Below are 18,677 nucleotides of genomic sequence, written 5' to 3' on the forward strand. Positions count from 1 at the left end.
TAAATCATAGTAAAAAGTGAATACAACAAAATAAGAAAAACTCTGGGTTCCAGGTTACAGTTCAACAAAAAAGAAAAGTAGCCAGCAAAGGACATTTTTTAAAACATAAAGAAAAGTAAGTTTATTTTGTGATCAAAATATATCTAATATTAGTGAATTAGATACCAAAAAAAATCTGCTTTGAGTTAAACATCTAAACATAAATTGGTAGCAAAATACCTTGTGTTTTTTTTACTTTTTACATTTTTTGGAACCTAAATGGAATATTTTATTTTTTCACATTAATTCAAATAATTTCCCTTTGGCTTCCTACACCTATTTAATTATGGCTACAGTCAGTGTTTCTAAGGGTATACTTTCAAAAAAGAATTAAGAATTTAAGACAGATATTTATTATTTATAAATAATACATTATTTATTCACACAATTTTTAATTAAAGTTAAAGTGTTGTTGCCCTACACATAACTCATATTCAAAATTTTAAATAGTTCATTTAGAAAGTTTTCTTATTCCATTAATAGTCAGAAGCACTTGAAAAAAGCAATATAAAGTCCTACACTGAGGAGTTATGTTCATACAAGGATGAGAGATGCCTCCTGCCTTCTGGGTCTTGCAGGCCTTTGAACATTTGCATAATCATAAAATGTTTATGATTTCTATATAAATAGTATGACATTTGATTGCATGTTAAAGCAGAGAGGTATTCCCACCTGTTATATGTTTTAAAGCTGCATTAACCTCTTTGTTTCTGCTGGCACTAAAATTATATCACTGCTTATCTGACACAAAGGCCTAAATTAATGATTTTATAGATTATATTATAGGTTTTATTGATCATTGTATTTAGAAAATATACATTCAATAAAGTATTATGATCAGACACATGTTTTAGATAAAAAACGAGTATTTCTGATGTGAGACAGGGATGTTCAACCTGCTTTCTGCAGCTCTTAATATTCCATGGCAGTGTTATCTCTTTTGAGATGGTGGCAGGTTTATTTTGAGAACAGATATAACATTGCAGGTTGGAAATCAGTGGTGTATGGTTGGTAGTCAGAAATAGATTCAGTGAAAAGCTAAGTATTATTATGCATACATACAATTGGGCATTTACAATTGAAAATGAAAAAATATATTTTTTGAGAAGAATACAATAAATACCCTACATATATTATATATATATATAATATATATATATTACAAAAAAGACCAGCAACACCGGGATATTTGTGCATCAAAATAAAAATGTATTCAAGTCGTGCATGAATAGCAGACGTGACGTTTTGGTCCACGCAGGGACCTTCCTCATGGCAACCATACTCATATTACACATTCCCCTAAATACCCAACAAAAGGAAGTGACATCATGACTAGTTAGTGACTGCTGTGCACATGTCAAAAAAATGTCTATACAAAGTGACTAGTGCTGATAGTGTGTTGATCATGTTTCTATTCGAATTGACTCAAGTTTTACATATGTGTGGTGTTATCATTAACATAATAAATATGTGCATGTCCATTACTTTGTGCATTTAAAACATATATATATTATTAAAGGCCTACAGTATTTAAGTCAGCCCTTTCCTGCCCAGTGCTGGATCATTGAATTTAGTTTGGTGATCCTTCCCCTTTTCAATCTTGTTTTTGCTCCAGTCCTGTACCTACATTACCGCCTAGCCCGTATAATTGTTGATTTCCTGGTTTTGACTTTGGCCTACTTGACTGACTAACTCTTATTTGCTGTAGGAGAAGAGTAGTCAGCACATCAATTCTCAGTTTTCTTTGGAGATGGTGCACGTTCTACAATGGCCACTTACCATTGGCAAACTGTGTAGTAGAAGATTGAACAGCACCACCAACTGTTTAAATGGTTAAAAAGCCTTTATTTATGCTTTTGTGGGCATCACCACAAAGTTTCAGGCCATGCAGCCTTTTATCAAGCTTGTTTACTTTAGAAAATCTAACTGACACATTGAGAAGGAAATGTCAGGTTGGCAAAACAGGTCAGGTTTAGGAACTTCAAGTAACAATTACTTACAAAAGCAGAACTATCAGCATAAAAACATGATCTATAGGTAACTTTTCATGTAGATTAATATTTTGAAATAAAATGTTTAGTGTCAGTATCACTTTACATTCTTTCCATAGATTTTCATTTGTATTCAGGTCGGGTGATTGACTGGGCCATTATAGCAGCTTTATTTTCTTTCTCTGAAACCAGATTCAAGTAGGTACATTTCTCCATTCATCCTTCCTTCAATTATATGAAGTCTGCCAGACCCATATGCTGAAAAACAGCCCCACACCATGATGTTCCCACCTCCACACTTCACTGTTGGTATGGTGTTTTGGGAGTGATGTGCAGTGCCATTTCTCCTCCAAACATGGTGTGCAATAACATACAAAGAATCCAATATTGGTCTCATTTTACCAGATTATATTCTCCCACAATTTCATTGGCTTGTCCAAATGTTGTGCAGTAAACATTAAACAATCTTCAGCATGTTTTTCCTTCTGCAGTGGAGTATTGCACAGTGAGCGTGCATAGAGGCCATGTCGGTTAAGTGCAATACTTATTGTTTTCTTTGAAACAACTGTGCCTGATAATTCAAGGTATTTCTGAAGCTCTCTGTGAGTGATCTTTGGCTCTTGGAAAACTCTTCTGATTATCCTTTTGACTCCTCTTGCGAGGAGCACCTGAACATGGCCAGTTAAAGTGGACCCGTCACCCAGACATAAAAATCTGTATAATAAAAATCCTTTTTAAATTAAACATGAAAGCCAATTTCTTTTTTTTTATTAAAGCATTCATAGCTGTTGTAAACTCATTTAAAAATCTCAGCTGTCAATCAAATATTGCCTACCCCGCCTCTATGCCTAGGCATAGAGGCGGGGCAAACAATTACTTTCACTTTCCATTCAGCACATCCGAGATGTCAGTGCTCTCTCCACATTCCCCCAGCTCTCTTAACAATTTAAATGTGTAACCAGTGCATGGGGATGGATATCAGGTCTCCTATTCTGGTGCACAAACAAGATTCTGAGATGATACAAGGCTTGTCTTAATAACAGTGTCCACAAAATGGCTCCTTCCTGGTTACTATAATTATGAGTTCCCAGACTGATGGAAACAATATTCAAATAATTTATACAGTGTAATTAAAGTTCATTTTGCTTGACTAACATGATAAAATAGGATTTGGAATAATTTTGTTTGGGTGACGGGTCCCCTTTAAGGGTGAAATTATGTTCTTTCTACTGACGGAATATGGCCCCAACGGTGCTCATTAGAACATTCAAAAGCTTAGAAATATATCTGGAATCAGTGGCATCAGTATGTTTTGCAACAATAAGGTTGTGAATGTATTGAGAGAGCTCTTTGCTTTTACCCATCATGAGATGATTCTTGTGTGATACCTTTGTAATGAGAAACCTTTTATAGGTCATCAATTAGGACTAAACCAGCTGACATTAATTTGCCCTGATAGGGGGCTGGATTGCTTTCTAAATACTGACAGATTTCAGCAGTTTTCGTGGTTTTCCATGCCTTTTTGCACTTCCTTTTCTTCATTCGTTCAATATTTATTTGCTGTGTCATTCCACTTTATTACACACAACAATTTATGGACTTATTTGATGACCTGACCCATCACAGTTGTTTTGTGTCACAGCCCTTTGTGCAATAAAGTAAAAAAAAAAATCCTGGAAAGTGCAGTTTATCAACAACTACAAGTTATATATATAGTTATATATTTTGTCTAATGGACCATGGCTATCATAAAAACATAAACTTAGTGGCCCTTGCTGCACCATCATAACTTGTGGTGCAATTCATGCATTCAAAGAGCATGTAGCCAGTAGAAAAAAAGTCTAGTTCTCTTAGGGGCAGATTTATCAAGGGTCGAATTTCGAAGTGGAAAATACTTCGATATTCGACAACCGAATAGAATCCTCCGACATTCGAATTAGAAGTTGGAGGATTTTATTCATTGTACGATCGTACTTCGAATCGTACGATTAAAACGATTTTATCGTACGACCATACAATTCTCCTTCGATAATGAAAAACTCCCCATAGGCTAACATAGCACTTCGGCAGGTTTAAGTTGGCGAAGTATTGAAGTTGAAGTTTTTTAAAGAGACAGTACTTTGATTATCGAATGGTCGAATAGTCGAATAATTTTTACTTTGTATCGAAGTCGAAGTAAATTCGAAGTCGTAGTATCCTATTCGATGGTCAACGTATTCAAAAAATTACTCGTATTCAAAAAAATTCACTCGAACCTTAGTAAATCTGTCCCTTAAAATCCAAAGACTTTCTTCCAGCACCAAACATACATTTTCGTAAGCTCCTACTGCTTCCCTAAAGAATAAAGTGGCTCAATTAACACCTCTGAGATATGTACGTGAAATATGGACAATATGTACATTTGCATGCATGTTAAATAGTAGATGACATTGAAAAAATGCCCAAATAAATTTTAATTGAAAAATATATGAATGTTCTGGTAGTTGGTGACAAGTGACTAATTTTATTGTAGCCTCCATCTTAACTGTTATTAACTGCTCTCTTTGGAGGCAAAGAAATCTTGAAACAGGTCTATTTGGGCCATAGTACTCAGGATGGGATGGATCTCAGTTTCTTTCTCATGAAATCTATAGCATAGAAGCTAATTCTTTTTCTTTCTCAAATGAGTTATTTTGTTTGTTCTGTTTTACAATAGGACCTTCAAGCTGCACACATTTAAATAATTGTTGCGTGCTTGGTTACACAATCACTTTAACACAAATTGCAATTAAACTAACTTGAATCCTAAACTTTTACCTAGTTATAGGAAAGCATTCTCACTAAGATGTGTGGTTTAGTGATAAATGAATAAAATATCATAAATAGCACATAAATCCAAACCAATAAGGTATCAGTCACAGCTCCTCAAAGAGAGTATCTACAAACCTTTAAACGTGACAGAAACACTTTTTTTCTGGCTTTCATTCAGAGAGCTCTGTTGTACCACCTTCCTCTTTATTATTTTGATATTCATCCTGGAAGTTCTACATGACTTTATGCTGATTTTGTTTGGATGCCAGATCATAGATCTTGATGCTTAGCTTTTTAATTAAAGAGTTGTGCATGAATATTCAGCAGCCTAAAAGCTAGCTGAAAAATATTTAAAAGCAATATTTATGTATTCATCATAACATTGTCCTTCATGCAAATGGCATTGCTTTTTTCAGTGAAAATAAATTTCATGCAATCCTTTTTCTGGAAACCAGTTATCTAGAAAGCTTCCAATTACGGAAAGACAGTGTCTCATAGACACCATTTTATCCAAATAGTCAAAATTTTTAAAATTATTTTGTTTTTCTCTGTAATAATAAAACAGTGTATTGTACATGATTCAAACTAAGATATAATTAGTCCTAATTGGAAGCAGAACCATCCTCTTAGGTGTATTTAATGTTTACATGATATTCTATTAGACTTAATGCATGGGGATCCAAATTACAGAGAGGTCTCGAGCATTCTGGATAACTGGTCCTATACCTGTAATTTTTAGTTATATAGTGCTGTGCAAAAATAAACCTAGTTTCTCTTAGCAAATCAAATCCTGGTTTCTATCTCCATCTAATTTCATTTACAAGTTCTTATGATAAGAGGTATGCTTTTTACTGAAAGTTTTGAATGATCCATCTTGCATCATTGTTGGATCATGTTTTTAAGATAAGATTTATAACAATAACTAGCCTGAGGGGGAATGGAACAATTTCAGTCTCCTATATAATTTGCAAGGTCCTACTCATCTGAGGTTGCTATAGGCAATACACATACATCTGGATATGTGTTTGGAATTTTTCACTGCAGGATAGAAGACCTTGCCAGTCAATAATATGTTTCATGTGGCTCTTTTCAGACAGGAGTGCAGTGGTCTGATACAAAATGAATCGTGCGTTCAGCAGGAAGAGAGGTAAGATACTTATATAAATAAAGTATTCAAATGTTCAAACAGTCATTTTAAAGGAGAAGGAAACCCTAAAAATTAATGGTTAAAATGCCATATTTTATATACTGAACTTATTGTACCAGTCTAAAGTTTCAGCTTTTCAACAGCAGCAATGATCCAGGGCTTCAAACTTGTCACAGGAGGGTCACCATCTTGGAAAGTGTCTGCGACACTCACATGCTCAGTGGGCTCTGAGCAGCTGTTGAGAAACTAAGCTTAGGGGTTATCACAAATTATCAAGCAGAAAATGAGGTTGACTTGTAATATAAGCTGATACTACAAGGCTGATTATTAAATTCTGATGCTAGTTGCACTGGTTTCTGAGCTTCCATGTAGTAATTATCTGTATTAATTACTAATCAGCCTTGAAATTGTGACATTTCTAGTCTATGTGTACTGTATATTTCGAGTTGGTCCCTAAGCTCAGTAAGTGACAGCAGCACAGAGTATGTGCAGTGAATAAGCAGAAAAGAAGCTACAGGGGCATCTTCAGAGGCACATATCTTTACTGCTAAAGGTCTGTGGGTGCCTTGGCCTGGTATAGGAGCCCAAAACACAATGTACATCATTTCCTACTTCTTTAGTTAAGCTTTACTTCTCCTTTAAGACATTTAGCCTTGTGCATTTATATGGTCTTGGAATTCCTTGTTGACTTCTTATATTTTTATATTTTAAAAGGGTGGGGGTACATTATTCTGTATATGAAAATTATAAGTCCTGTGAGATCAGCCTCTACACACACACACTGGTTGCAGTATATTCTGGGAAATCTTTCTGCAGGGAAGGGTTCACTGGGCCTGAAAAGTTTAAGGACTATTATCCCCCAATAACAAAAAACAAAATAGCTTGGTATAGACATCCTTTAAACTGGTAAAATCAATCATATCCATTTTCTGTACCCGTGTATATGCAAGATAACCTATTAACTATTAAAAAAAGAAAAAATGAAGTCCAATTGAAAAGGTTTTTTAGAATGAGCCATTCTATAACATAAGTTAATTTAAAGGAGAACTACCCCTTTAACTGCATGTTTTGCAAATTACTAAACTGGAGGAACTTACTGAAGTTTTAAGGATAAACAAACTTAAATACTTTTACATAATTTATTTTTTGGCATCCCCTCACCTCTCACTGATCTAACCCAAAGAGAATTCTTGTGATAAGAATGGTTTTGAATAGAATCGAGTAGTCTGCCAAAATAAGAAACAGTAAATCATTTCTACAACATCTATTCCTAAATCTACATAAATTTATATATATATAGATTCATATACTGTATGAATTATTTCACCATTATCTTGGATAGGTAGAAAAAATGAATGCTCATTTGTCAAATAGCGGATGAAAACAGAATACACATTCATCAAACAGGATGCTCATTTTTCATTCAGTTTATGAAACTGGATTGCTTATTCATCTTAAAGAATAGCTCAAAATGCCATAATTCAATTCTTTCTTAACCTTAAATACTTAAATGAGAACTAAAGATATAATCCAAAATGTTAGGCATCCTCCAGTGATTATAATGCTTCTGTTAGCAGAAAACTGCACCAACCCAGGGCACTTCTGTAGAAGGTCTTCTGCGCCATCTTCTTCTGTCTTCTCTTCATTCCAGTCTGGGCAGGTGCATTTGCAGTAGAGAGAAAGCCAAACGTAGATGTAGTATCATGTAAGTGTTTATAATCACTGGGGGTGCCTAATATTTTATTCCTTTTCTTCTCATTTAAAATGTATTGGGAATTTTTTTTAGTAAACTGTTATTACAAGTGCTTGAAATGTGGTTAGGGCCTATATCTTTAAAGGGGCTTCAGTTACTTTTTTTTAACTAATTTAATCATTAATCATAATAGGTGCACAGATCCAGTTCTGTGTAGCTGATTAATTATCCTGTATACTACATGTATACCAGCATTTTTAAAGGAGTTACACAAAGAAAGACACTGTGGAGGGAAGGTTTCCTTCTTCTTAAATGACAACTGCTTTCCTTTAGTCATCTGATGCAGTGCCTTGTATTTATCTCATCAATTTACTCAGTAGTAAGTCCTACACTGAAATTGTGTTCTCTTTGCTATTTTTATTCCATACCATTGAGACGCAGATTTAGTTTTCAGTGTGACATAATTTTACATAAACAACACAGTTAAAGAAAATAAATGTAAATACTATTTGTATAATAAATCATTCCTTTTGCAGCAATAACTTCGTTAAGTAGTAAATAGGGATGCACCGAATCCAGGATTCGGTTCGGGATTCGGCCAGGATTCTGCGGTTTTCAGCAGGATTCTGATTCGGCCGAATCCTTCTGCCCAGCCGAACCGAATCTGAATCCTAATTTGCATAAGCAAATTAGGGGCAGGGAGGGAAATCATGTGACTTTTAGTGACAAAACAAGGAAGTAAAAAATGTTTTTCCATTCCTACCCCGAATTAGCATATGCAAATTAGGGTTCAAATTCAGTTCGGTATTCAGCCAAATCTTTCACGAAGGATTCGGGGCTTCGGTCGAATCCAAAATAGAGCTTACAATCTAAAGGGAAGGATATAAGACACAAGATGTGGGAGTGGGCAAGATCAGAATTAAGTGAGTGAGAGATGTTGTACTGTATGTAGTATTGCCCCTTGGGGCCTTTCCTTTACTGGGGCCTAAGTCCCAGGCTCCCAGCAACATCTAGTCCCTCCTGAAGTGGAAGGCAAAAGAGGCAGATCCACACTCTGCCCAACACTATACTGAAATGTGGCAAGAAGTGGTCATCAGCCCCTGGGTTATTATTACACATTATGCTAATTACACAAACTAGAAACATTCTCTTCTGCCCAGCAACTACAACAAGAAAGCCTAGGATTTTCTAGGAAGTTCACTAGTGAACTAGCTAATTAGATCTCATTTGTCATAAAGTATTTCACACAAAAGTCACATACATTTGTGTCTCATATGTGGCAGTTTACGTGCTGTATCTGGCAGTTCACATATATGATGTTGGATACTTCCAACATTGCATCAGTTTTAGTCTAATAGAGGGTTTTATTGCAGTGATTTTAATGTTTTTATGTATTTGTTCAAATATATGAAAAGTGCATAAATTATTAGAGGCACTCTTTCCCTTTATATTACTTGTTTCCCTTTTTGTAGGGGAAGTACAACCACCTATGGAAATAGAGACATTGTGGGGCAGATTTATCAAGGGTCGAATTTCGAATTTAAAAAACTTACAAATTTGAATTAAAAAAAACCAACCAAAATTAAAACAAAGTTTTTTTTGGCCGAATAGGTCAGTTTTTGATCGAATAGGTCAGTTTTTGATCGATTCGAAGTAATAACACATTCAATCTAATACGATTAGAAGTTTTTCAATAAAAAAAAAAACTTTGATTTTTCAAAGTCCACCAATTTACTCCAAATGGGTTCTAGGAGGTCCCCCATAGGTTAAAACAGCAATTAGGCAGGTTTTAGATGGTGAATGGTCGAAGTCAAATTTTAGAGAAAGAGAAAAGAGACAGTACCTGATAAATTTCAAAATTAGAATTTTCGATTTTTTTTTTTTCGAATTTTCACTTCGACCTTTGATAAATCTGCCCCTATATGAAATGTTCTTGACATTACTCCAGTCTATTTAATTTATTTTTATACCATTTCTTAACAATATATTTTATGCTCTTACTATACACATAGGGGCCGATTCATGAAGCTCGAGTGAAGGATTCGAATGAAAAAAATTCGAATTTCGAAGTATTTTTTTGGTACTTCGACCATCGAATTGGTTAAATTCGTTTGAATTCGAACGAAATCGAACGAATCGAACGAAAAATCGTTCGACTATTCGACCATTCGATAGTCGAAGTACTTCCCCTTTAAAAAAAACTTCGACCCTCTACTTCGGCAGGTAAAACCTACCGAAGTCAATGTTAGCCTATGGGGAAGGTCCCCATAGGCTTGCCTGTGATTTTTTGATCGAAGGATTTTCCTTCGATCGTTGGATTAGAAGGATTTAATCGTTCGATCGAACGAAAAATCCTTCGATCGATCGATCGCAGGATTAGCGCTAAATCCTTCGACTTCGATATTCGAAGTCGAAGGATTTCAATTCGAGGGTCGAATTTCGAAGTATTTTTAACTTCGAAATTCGACCCTTAATGAATCTGCCCCATACTGTGTAAAACCCCAAATTGTGGCGCATATGATTGAAGACTTTGTTATATTGACTTATTTGCGCTATACTTTTATTTTTAGATAAATCATGGATGCATACTCCAGAAACATTGTCAAAGCATTTTATTGCCTACAATGCTAAAGTAAGTGTTATTTTCACATTTATTTTTTGTGCTTTTGTTTGTCTGAAGACATTTCCATGAGTAAGATGACATTAACAGTGCAGGAATATATTCTGAAATATGATCATGGGAATTTGTTCATTAGATTTGAACAAAAAGGTTAATATCACCCCCGAGCCTACAGCTAAATCAATATGACTACATTAAAATTAGAACCATTTACTGAATCTTTAGTTATGTTTGGCCAAGCTCTGCGGTAAAACTTTTCCCTAAGCCTATAATTTACTAATGAGATTGGCAATAAATAATAGCATAGTTCTATATATGTATGGGATCTGTTATTTAGAAACCCATTATCCAGATGTCTCCAAATTACTGAAATTTCATCTCTCATTTCATTTTAATCATTTTAATCAAATAATTCAAAATATAAAAACATAGATCTTTTCTTTGTAATAATAAAACAATACCTTGTACTTGATCCGAACTAGGATATAATTAATCCTTATTTGGATGTAAAACAATCCTATTTGGTTTAACGACTTTTGCATATGGACAAAATAGATGCACGTATAATAATTGACGCTGTTGTCAAAATTGTCACACGTCTAAATTATTTCGACTTCAATGCGTTTCAAAAACTTTTTGCTGTTTCGCCCATCATTATTGATTAGTGGTAATGTAGAATCTTCCAGGTGTACCCATTAATGCAATGTTGGATGGTTAGGATTCATCCACCTCATGATATCTAACTTTTTGTTGATCTAAGCAATAGTTTTGTATTAAGGGTATTATGTCATCTATGACACCTATGAGACATGTTATATGGGATCTTACCCCTGGGAGACATAACTATTTTGCAAGGTATTTGTAAGGGATGTACCGAATTCACTATTTTGGGATTCGACCAAATCCTGAATCAAATTAAAGGAAAACTATACCTCCAAAATGAATACTTTAGCAACAGATAGTTTATTTAAAATTAAGTTGCTTATTAAAGAATCTTATCATACCGATATATATATATATATATATATATATATATATATATATTTAATTAAATATTGACCTTTTACATCTCTTGCCTTGAACCACCATTTCGAGATGGTTTGTGTGCTGCCTCAGAGATCACATGACCAGAAATACTACAACTCTAACTGTAACAGGAAGAAGTGAGGAAGCTAAAGTTAATTGGCTCATGTGACCTAACATGTATAGTTTGTTTGGTATGTTTGTGTGCACAGTGAACCATACGATCCCAGGGGGCTGTCCTTATTTTTTAAAATGGCAATTTTCTATTTATGATTACCCAATGGCACATACTACTAAAAAAGTATATTATTTTGAAAATGGTTTCTTTACATGAAGCAGGGTTTTACATGAGCTGTTTAAAGCAATATATCTTTATAGAGACCTACATTGTTTGAGGGGTATAGTTTTCCTTTAAGGGGAGGGAAGTGCAAAAGAGAACCACACACGGATAAAAATTATTTAATTTCTTGTTTGTGTGACAAAAAGTCACCTGATTTTAAGGATTTGAATTTATCCGGCTAGGTACATGCATTCCAAATCATGTTGAAAAAGGATGAATCCTGGCCGTATCCTAAACTGCTGGGGGCAGTCCCAGATCATTATTAAGAAACCAGCATCTTGTGCACCACTTCTGACACATTTTGCTTCCTCTAATCTGCAAATGGCTTTCAGCCTCAGAGTGGTACATTTTCAATTTTACTCCTGTTCAAGTGTTAGGAAGTTACTTCATGGACATTTGTATTTTGATAACTTTTGGTTCTACATAACTTTGTGTCTGTCTGAATATGTGAAATATAAATAAATAAAAAAACACATTTCGAAATATTTGTTTCTTTAAATGAATCCTTGGTGAATTATTTTGCAGTTTCTTGGATGTACAGAAGTTGAGCAGCCCAAGGGTACAGAGATTGTAAGAGAATCAGTAAGGAAACTTAAGGTAAACATAATCTTTTTTTTTTTAATTTATGCAGCTCACATAATTGCAAAGGAATCTAACGGCTGAAGAAAAACAAACATGGAGGGATGGTATAGAGGTAGCCTCACCTACAGTATCATTAGACCCCACACACCTACATGCCCACCAACAGGTCCAGTATTGATTCTACTGTAAAAGCAAAATGCTTTAGAACTTGAGTGATGATGTGTCCCCTGCATTTCATAGCACAGTAATACTAAGATGTGATGACACAGTGACCCTAGCATTTCATTATGCAGCCTATCCTTAGCAATTCATGATATTTCATGATGCTGTGTGGCCAAAACAATTTATTATACATGGCCCCAACATATATGGCACAGTACTCCCAACATTTTATGACAAAGTGACCCCAAAATTTATCGAGACAATGGCTTCTGCACCTTATGACACAGCATGACAACAGTGTTTCCATGACACTCTGTGGCCCCAGCATTTTACAGTACAGTGTAGCCTCAGCTACTGTATAGAACACTATCCCCTCAGCACAGTACAAAACCCTCCTATGCAATTTAATAAAAGTGTCCCTCCATCTAATGCTACCCTATCAGTTGACCTATTGTCCTGTACAGAGTAGCACAACAGGATTGGCAGTCACTATGTCTGGCTGTGTCACATCTGCTTTGGAGGCTCTCATAGTTTGTCTTCTGAGAAAGAACCTGTACACTGGAACTACATAAGGCACTGGTTTCCAGTGACAATGCTCCTGTTCATCAATCAGCACAGTGGAACATGAACACATGGCGTGGCCAGACACGGTGGTCCCCAATCCTGTTGTTCTACTCTGCTCTTTCAGCTTAGGTATGGAGCAAGGGGGCAGTTGATGATGAGAGTATTTGATGCTATTCAGGAAGGGTAAAAACCTTTTGAGGGGCTCGCCTACTGGTGCAAGGACTTGGTCATTCTTAACAATAAAAAAAGATCCCAATTTCAGAAGACATATACATAAGCCAAAAAGTAAAAAACTGTTTATTAAATCTAACAGTAACTTTGAAGAAAATGTGAATATGCCCACTTGGTTATATACCTTGGATCTCACTAAATATTGTCAGGTACTTGTTCCAAAAGAACAAAAGAAGACCTTGCTCTTTCGTTGCCACAGTTCAAAATTACCCTTTGTCTTAAATGGGCTACAGAAACATTCATTTTTGGGTGTGGTTGTGCTAGGGCGCTTTTCTTATTATCAATGCTGACCTTTATGGTGCAGACAAAAATAATTTTATTTTAGTGCATCTGATCAACATGACATTATGATGCAGCTGGCAGTGACTGTAATTGAAAGTATAATGTTGTAGTCAATTTCCATGCAAGTATACTGCAGTGCAACCCAAATCGCAGTGCAATCCCCAAATCACTCTTGACCAGTTCTTGATTACTAGAAGAGTGCAGTAATGCAGGGAATCCATTACAGGAAGCAGAGTAGAGAGCCCTAATTTTGTAGTGAATAATTAACACTAAAGATAGACTAGAAACCTTCTACCAACTCTGAACAGTACAGAGATAATAACAGCAAATTATTTGGTGGCCAAAAATCTTACCAGGGGGACCCCGAATTCAGTACCAAAGGCCAGACTAAAACAGATTCAGCACAAGCTACATAATTTATCTAATCCATGTATAAAATGGGAATAGAATGAGATACAGGAAAGCTCTGCACCACACCATGGGAGAAATGGTATATATGCAGAAATGCTACTTGTCCTATAATAAAACAAAAGATTGTACAAATGGTGACCACATCATAGTAATGTACACAGGAATAATAATGATTCAGCCAGGTCTGGATTACCTATCAAAGAGACATATGTTATAGAGGAGAATTAATAAAATATAACATTTATTATTAAATTAGTAATTAAAACTACTTGTGGCCTACACTTTGGTAGAATATCTATGAGAACAGACTGTAATGGCCTGAGTAAGAAACTGTTCACTGAGTATTTAAAAGCATTTTATAAGTATAGAAGGAGAAGTTCGTTTATACTGATTAGATTGCCAAACTCTTGTTGTGGCTGTTAATTAGTAACTCGGGTGACACTTTTTATAGGTAGAGGTTCAATATTGGTATCTACCAGCCAGCACCATAGTTATTTTGTCATTCTGTCTCCATGTCTACTACCAAGTAAACTTCATCATTGGAGTGCAGTCCCTACACTAGATTTGTCAACCAATTCAAACAATTAAAAAAACAAGATGAGCCGATGTGTTTTAGTCACTGTGGGTGCAACTTTATCAAGGCATTATTAAGTAGGATACCCCATTTGCCAATCATTCTTAGTTTTTTTTATCCCTCTAAAAAACAGACGCACACACAGCAGTAGCACAAAGTAGCTTCCAATATGGTAGCTTTTTTTAGAATCTGCTCCTTTCTGGCCTTCCTTCCAGTTATCCTTTCTGTTGGTCAAGATAACACACAGTACAATGGTTGAGAGAATATGCCATGCTAACAGCATAACTGTGATAAGCTCATCTAATATTACCGTTAAACTATCTTGAAATGTGTAGCTTATTGTCAGGTCCAACTAGATACTGTACATTAACCTCACCATTATGTTCTTTATCATAAGGAAACCACAAGATGGAGCTTTTGCTTTGAGACAAAATTCCATACTTTTTCGCCACCATTTTATGCAGTTTTGTTTTGCTTGAAATCTTTGGGATGTTTGCTGGAAACAGGTTTTGTTTGATTTTGAAATGTTTACTTCTAAACAAGAACCACAATCACATAGAGTAACTACAATAGTATTTTATTAATTCACCATGTGGTCAGCTTTTGGCCGTAAAGTTTCCAATCTTATTTTGTAAAAGAGGAAAGTTTTCAAGGCTGTACTATAATACTAACATATTGAGAATTTTGGGTGCCAGTTGTTTTTAAACAGGAGCAGCAGATTTCTTAAAAAATAACAGAAATTAAAAATATGCTCCCTTTCTTTGTGGTAAACTATAACATCACAAAATTATCTCTGAAACCAGGTGTCTGTCTCCTGCATACCCTGATTTTACTCTGAGTGCTCCAAGGGATTTCACTCACTTTTCCTGACTCCAATCAACTGGAGTTGCTACAATTCAGCAGTGCTGGCTGGGGAACTCTACTTAAAATCATACTTCTCCTCCAGAACTGGCAAAGCTTTTTTAAGGGTAATTCTCACCCTTCCTCTTTAAAAAGAAACACCATCCTCAAAATGTTTTTGTATAATGAAGGAAGATGTAATTCTAAACGACTTTCTGACTGACTTTCGAATATACACTAATTGAACATTGAAATCTGAAAGTAGTCTGGCTGTTACATTCTTTACATCCGCTTCTGACTCCTGAAGCAATGTAGCAGAAACCAGTTGCTGCCACCTGCAACCACAGGTGTAGTTACATTTACAAATAAGTACTTGAAAATCATTAAAAAAATTTAATTAACATAATTTCATTGTGCAAATAAAAATGTTTATAGTTGGAGTTCCCTTTAAGCCAGTAGATCAACCAGATCTAAGTGTTTCCTGTTATGCTAGTTTTCCAGACATATTAAGAAATCAGAAGGCCAGAAAACCCCAAAGGTTGAACTACAGATTTCAATATATGGTGTGAAAATTCTAGAACCTAAGACAAAGGTAAGTAACCCATTTACTGAAAATGCCCCTTTTTCGTTTTTATTTTACTTTTGCTTGTTCATCCTATTTACCTCACTTTTTCATAATATTGATATTTATTATAATATTGTTACATATTATAATATTGTTATATATTGCTTGGGAACCACAGAAAGGGCGGTTCCACTAATGGAGGTATGCAATTAGCAGTGCCATTTATTAATGTTACCAGTAACCTGCAATTTGGTCCTGTTTTGGTATAGCTAGATATGTTTACATGCTGTTTAGTGTTTTGGAATACTAGGAGGTTAGGTCACGGCTACAAGTAGCAGTTAAGAAATCACTGTGGGTTGCTTCCCATTCACAACAATTTTGATTTTTATGTTTGGAAGAGCCCATGAAAGGAAGATGTATCAAATGATGGAATTTTGTTTACTTTTAGATATTATGGGTAAAGATTTCAGGTCAGTTATTCATAGCTGATGGTCAGTCAAATGGAATTGCATTAGAAATATTACTGTATATAAATAAGGTTATACCAGATCAATTAAAGAAGGAGACTTTTGAAATTCAACTTAAGATATTTCAACTTACTCCTACAAAATCCATTTTGGGGAAATGCTTGCATGTATTTATAATGCAGGGTTTTCAGATCACACCTCTCGATCCAAATAATATACAATTTATTTATGTGGCTTGCTTAATTTGCAGTTAATATTCATGTGTACTACTGACTGCACTAATTTCTATGCAACTATGCAATATGTATCCACTTAAATGGCTAGCAACTAATCCCTGTACTTACTAATTTATACTACTTTACTTTATACTTGATATACAGATGTGTTCAGAATAATAGCAGTACAACATCACTAACCTGATCAAGTCACTGTTTTTGGCAGAAATTATATTTCTACATGGAAAATAATTTACTAGTAGGTGTAGTAGATTAATAGAGAACCAACAGACCCAACAGTCATGACATGCATGCTGCTGATTCTTGTAATTAAATCATTAATTGAGGGTTAATTGAGTGTGCAGTTTAATAAGTGAGGTCATTAATTCAGTGAAAAAAAAAACAGGTGTCAATTACAGCCCCTATTTAAGGAAGGAAGGCAGCAAATGTTGTGCATGCTAGTTATATTGCATTTCTGTCTGAAAATCGGAGTAAATGGGTTGTTCATCTAGACATTGTTAAGAATAGCATACTTTGATTAAAAAGTTTTTTCGAGAGAGTAATACATATAAAGAAGTGCAGAAAATGATAGGCTGCTCTGCTAAATGATTTCAAATGCAACCTAAAACGGCGCTTTTGGTCTGTCTTTTGTTACTGACTGTTGCCTGTTATCCTGACCTTGCTTGAATTCTGCCTGGACTGACCTTTGCCTGAATCTCGACTCTGCTTGAACTCTGCCTGGACCAACCCTGCCTGTTTCTAGACCACACTTCTGTCGTCCTTTATACATTCCATTGTACTTCGTTACTGCTGTTTGCTCTGGTTTCCAATCCAGTAGGTGTTCCTTTAAGACTAAGGGGCACATTTACTTAGCTCGAGTGAAGGATTAGAATAAAAAATACTTAGATTTTTGGCTACTTCGACCTTCGAATTGGCTACTGCGACCATCGACTTCGAATCGAACGTTTCGAACTAAAAATTGTTTGACTATTCGACCATATGATAGTCGAAGTACTGTTTCTTTAAAAAAAACTTCAACCATCTAAAACCTACCGAGCATCAATGTTAGCCTATGGGGAAAGTCCCCATAGGCTTTCTAGCCAATTTGGGATCGAAGGAAAATCGTTCGTTCGATCGAACGAATTGCGCTAAATCCTTTGACTTCGATATTTGAAGTAGAAGGATTTAACTTTGAGGGTCAAATATCGAGGGTTAATTAACCCTCGATATTCGACCAGTAGTAAATGTGCCCCTAAGACCTGGCGGCATCTGAGTAGCTGAGGGCTCCTCCCAAAGCCAAAGATGGCTACTATAGGCAGAAGAATGAGCCGAGACTGGAAACTTGACTTTAGTTCTGAGTTTAGGGTGCTGTTTGTGACACCTTATAAGTTGACCACGGAAAACCATATATTTTTGCAAGGTACACTTTCTGTAAAATCCAAAATGGCTAAAGTTTTTATGACATTACTAAAAAGCTTGTACTTTACCGCATCTTATCTCTCACATGTAAATCTGAGAGGTTTTGCAGAGTCAAATGGCCTCTAATAGCGTGATACTGGATTTAATAGGGATTTTAAAGGTATTCTATTTTTATTGTTATGGTGTTGGTTTTAATGCAACATTATAGTGTGTGCCTTACTAAGAAAAAACCCTCTTTCTACCATTTAACATTTTATTATTAATGTTGTTTTTAATAATGTTGTGTGGGCTGAAATTTCAGTTAATTATACCTGATCCTGTGCTTGTAGAAATAACTAGTGATGGGCGAATTTATTGGGCAGGCACGAATTTGCGGCGAATTCGCCGCCAGCGAATAAATTCGTGAAACGCCCGTGAAAATTCACGTCAAAAATTCGCCGGCATCAAATAATTTTTTCCGAAAAAACGGACGCCGGCGTCAAAAACGGGCGCCAGCGTCAAAAACGAGACTCCGGCGCCGTTTCGGGAATTTTTCGCCGTTTCACTAATTTCTCACGAAATTCGCAAATTTTTCGGCGAAGCCAAACGGCGCAAATTCGCCCATCACTAGAAATAACCCAGCAACACAGTGCAAGTCCTTTCAAGCAAGTATTCTCTACTTAATTTCTTGTATTTCTATGGGCGCTATTCTTATACACCTCAGTGGTGCAAAGGAACATTTT

General features: G+C 35.4%; 1 protein-coding gene across 3 annotated transcripts in view; it reads left to right on the forward strand.

Annotated features, from left to right (window-relative positions):
* The window catches only part of gulp1.S (GULP PTB domain containing engulfment adaptor 1 S homeolog), a 119,013-nt gene that overhangs the window by 43,949 nt on the left and 56,387 nt on the right, over window positions 1-18,677 (forward strand). For all 3 annotated transcript variants that reach the window (XM_018239029.2, XM_018239030.2, XM_018239028.2), the window contains exons 2-5: window positions 5,914-5,967; window positions 10,231-10,292; window positions 12,169-12,240; window positions 15,783-15,881. In XM_018239029.2, coding sequence (XP_018094518.1) covers window positions 5,940-5,967; window positions 10,231-10,292; window positions 12,169-12,240; window positions 15,783-15,881 — 261 coding nt within the window. In that variant the 5' untranslated portion in view covers window positions 5,914-5,939. The remainder of the gene's footprint in view (window positions 1-5,913; window positions 5,968-10,230; window positions 10,293-12,168; window positions 12,241-15,782; window positions 15,882-18,677) is intronic.

This window comes from Xenopus laevis, chromosome 9_10S, assembly GCF_017654675.1.
Source record: "Xenopus laevis strain J_2021 chromosome 9_10S, Xenopus_laevis_v10.1, whole genome shotgun sequence".
NCBI lineage: Eukaryota > Metazoa > Chordata > Amphibia > Anura > Pipidae > Xenopus > Xenopus laevis.